Source organism: Cicer arietinum, chromosome 5 (genome assembly GCF_000331145.2).
Source record: "Cicer arietinum cultivar CDC Frontier isolate Library 1 chromosome 5, Cicar.CDCFrontier_v2.0, whole genome shotgun sequence".
NCBI lineage: Eukaryota > Viridiplantae > Streptophyta > Magnoliopsida > Fabales > Fabaceae > Cicer > Cicer arietinum.
The window spans coordinates 66,164,079-66,167,441 of record NC_021164.2 but is presented as its reverse complement, the minus strand read 5'-3'; the positions used below and the strand labels follow the sequence as shown (position 1 = coordinate 66,167,441).

The window sequence follows — 3,363 nt, the reverse complement described above, 5'->3', positions numbered from 1 at the left end:
TGATTATGTTTCAGCTGTAGTAGCTGCTGAATTGTAGCTCCGAGTATTGAATGGATTAGCCTATTGAAAACAGGATTTAATGTGCAAACCCCACATAAATGTTTTTCCAGAGGCTAAACTCTTGAAAATGGTTTTTGACGTGCACGACCCGTTAGAAATAATTTATGACACCTACATTTATGTTGGAGTTGATTGAAATTACTTCAAAAAGTAGTAGTTGCAAGGTCTACTGATATTTTTCTTTTTTGTTTTGTAAGGGATAGTTATACATTTTCTTTAGGGAATGTAGTTGCATTGTGATTGATACGTGTTTTAGATAAATTTATATGTTATAACAATTTTAAGGATTATTCTTTGCTCATGATTTTGCCCCGGAAAGTAGATGTCTTTCTTGCAGTATAAAAAACTAATGTGGTTTAAATGATTGATGAATGGATACTATACTTCAAGACAGTAGATAGAAAGTTGTCAAATAAAAATTAAAAGATAGAGCAATTTGTCATGCTTGAATTAAAATTATTTTATTTACAGCATGGATTTTCAATACCACTTGACAATTATTCATACCAGAGCCATAATTAACCTTAATCCACAATCCATCCTTGTAGCTGCGACAAGACAAGCCTGCCCCAACCTCTTCTCTGCTAGTATTTCCTTCACAATAACCAGCATAGTTTTGCAATTAATGTCCAAGATGAGAACCACAAACCAACCAAACAACCCATTTTTTTACAAAGATAATTGAGTCGTCTTACAGGAATTTATTTCCTCTTCATCATCAATCTTTTAACTCCACTGGTCTGGACAGTACCATTGTAAAGTTGGTGCTTGTTCATCAGAGAAAAAATTACATGCCTCATCTGCACTTAAGAAATTCTGCTCCTCCATTTTCACATGATAAGATTTTTGGTATTGGAAGCAATTCATGGAGGATGATGGCGATGACGAGGATATAAAGCAATTGTACTTCAACGGAGAAGAATCAGGAGACAACAAAAGATGCTGCTCATTTTGAAGAACACCGGACGAAGAAATTGCACTGGAGTCGCTGTCAGAAGAACCATCTTTCAGTTCTAATGGGAAGAGTGAAGAAGAAGCTTCTCCAACACCAACATCATTCAAGTGAGCCTTTGATTCTGAACTGGGAATTGATGTTTCTGAAGATGGGTTATTATGCTTGTCGATGCCTGATTCAGGGATCGTTATCTCTTCCTTCACTGCAACACTGACTGTGCTTTTTTCTTCTTCATGGAGACTTGATTTCAGTTCCTTAATCTGCAAATACAATAAACCATACTCAATTTCAATTACTTCAAATAAAGTTTTAATTGCATAACACATTAAATTAAATCTAAAGAAAGATGAATATCTCAAGTTCAAATATTCAATCCAACATATCAAATGTCTGTGTACCTACCACATACTTGCTTAGACAACAAAAATTGTTTCCACTATTGCTCAAGCCTAACTATTTTTGTGTTAATTAACCCTCAAAGTCTTAAGAAAAGCCAAAGATTGTTTTAGTCATGACTAAAGTACTCTCAATTGAATTAACTCAATTTATTGATTAGTGAATAAATAATGTAGAAATTTCATCATCAATTTGAAAAGCCTTCATCATATATATTCTTGCCGCACAATTTTATTACTAAAATTAACTAATATATTTTCAAATATTATTAATTTCATATTAGTGCACTTATAATTACACTAAATCATGATTCAAACACTACTACGGTTGTTTATTCTACCTCGTTGTGCAAAGCTTTGTTGTCTTGAGTGATTGCATCAAACTTGAGCTTAAGAGCATCATAATTAGCTTTAAGAACTCCATAATCTCTTTCCAATTGTTTGGTTTTCCATCTAGCTCGACGGTTTTGGAACCAAACCGCAACTTGTCTAGGCTGCAACCCAAGTTCAATTGCAAGCTTCTCTTTCCTTTCAGGTTCAAGCTTGTTTTCAACCTCAAAGTTTTTCTCTAAAGCCTTTACTTGATCCACTCTTAATCTACGTTTCTTCTCAGAGTGATGTTCCTGTTCTTCAACACACACTTCTTCTTCTTCGAATCCATCCAACATCATTGATTGAAATTCCCTACCATACACATGCTTGTTCCTCGGACTCTGTTCCTCTAAATAAATGCAAACAAAACATAGTTATTATCACTATACAATAATAGTAATTGCTATATTCAACGTTGAAGTAAAATACAGTACCCCAAAAAGATCTCTCCAAAAAAAGAAAAAACCACAAACATACTCGATCCTAACTTAAATATAACAAAATTGTCTCACATAACGTTAATTTATTCCATCCACTAACTTTTGCTTATATTTTAGATCCGTGTTTGAAATTTAAATTTAAAAGATAAAGCAACTAATAACAGCAAAAAGTAAGTTGCAATTAACCTATTGATGGACAGATTGTGATGAGAGCAGGTGAAGAATCTGAACTGGCGAGTCTCTTCATGAGTAAAAAAATGAGATCTTAATATACAACAACTACCTAGCTAGTCTTTTGATTCCTTTAACGTTAGTCGATGTTTTTAAGATCTCGTTGAAAAGGAGTTATCGTGTCTTAAGAAACACCAATTTTTTAAGTACTGAAAGAAGTTGTTACATAAGTAAAATTTATCTCCATTAACACCATCATCATGTTCCTGTTTTCTCACAACTTCTCCTTCTTTATCCATCAATCAAATAATTTATACACGCAGGATAAACCCACACAACTAAACAAATAAATTACTACAAACAATAAAAAAACATAAATAAATTATTATAGTATAGAAGTAATATAGTCCAAAATTAATTAAAAAGTGTTTGGGTTTAAGAAAGAGATGATGGTAGTGGTGGGTTTGGAGTGGTGAACCAGCTGAGTTCTGTATTACAATCTGTTTATATAAACCCAATCGGGGTTACAATCTGACTTGGGTTAGGTGGAATATTACCATGGTTAGTTAGCTTTGAAATAAACCCAAATTCAATCCAAATGCAACTTTTGGGTACCGGTTGTGTCCGGTGGCGCTTCCGGTTTTTTGACCGTTTAGTAACGGTGATATTTCTTCGGGTTAGAGGATAGAGTCTAATATTAATAGTATCATATGTCTCCCATTAAGTCAACAAATCATTTCATTTAGATAGTAAAGCCAATAAAGTTAATTGTTGATTAATATATATTCATAATGGAGTAATAATAACTAATAAGGGTGACCATATATAATTCAATCAATGGTTTGGTCTGGAAATAACATGATAAACGATGAAATTATATCATGCGGAATCAAGTATTTTATATGATGCAGAATCAATAATCGTTAATATTATTTAAGGGAGTAAATGAAAACTCATTTATAAGTATTTA

The 3,363-nt window shown here is 32.8% G+C and overlaps 1 protein-coding gene across 1 annotated transcript; it reads right to left on the bottom strand.

The window, feature by feature from the left end:
* Nucleotides 1-473: 473 nt before the first annotated feature.
* Nucleotides 474-2,872, bottom strand: LOC101514480 (homeobox-leucine zipper protein ATHB-16-like). Its single transcript, XM_004502345.4, has 3 exons — nucleotides 2,409-2,872; nucleotides 1,752-2,131; nucleotides 474-1,275 (listed from the first exon to the last, which is right to left on the bottom strand). The coding sequence occupies exons 1-3, from the start codon at nucleotides 2,467-2,469 to the stop codon at nucleotides 787-789; spliced, it is 930 nt and encodes a 309-aa protein (XP_004502402.1). The 5' UTR covers nucleotides 2,470-2,872; the 3' UTR covers nucleotides 474-786.
* Nucleotides 2,873-3,363: the final 491 nt, after the last annotated feature.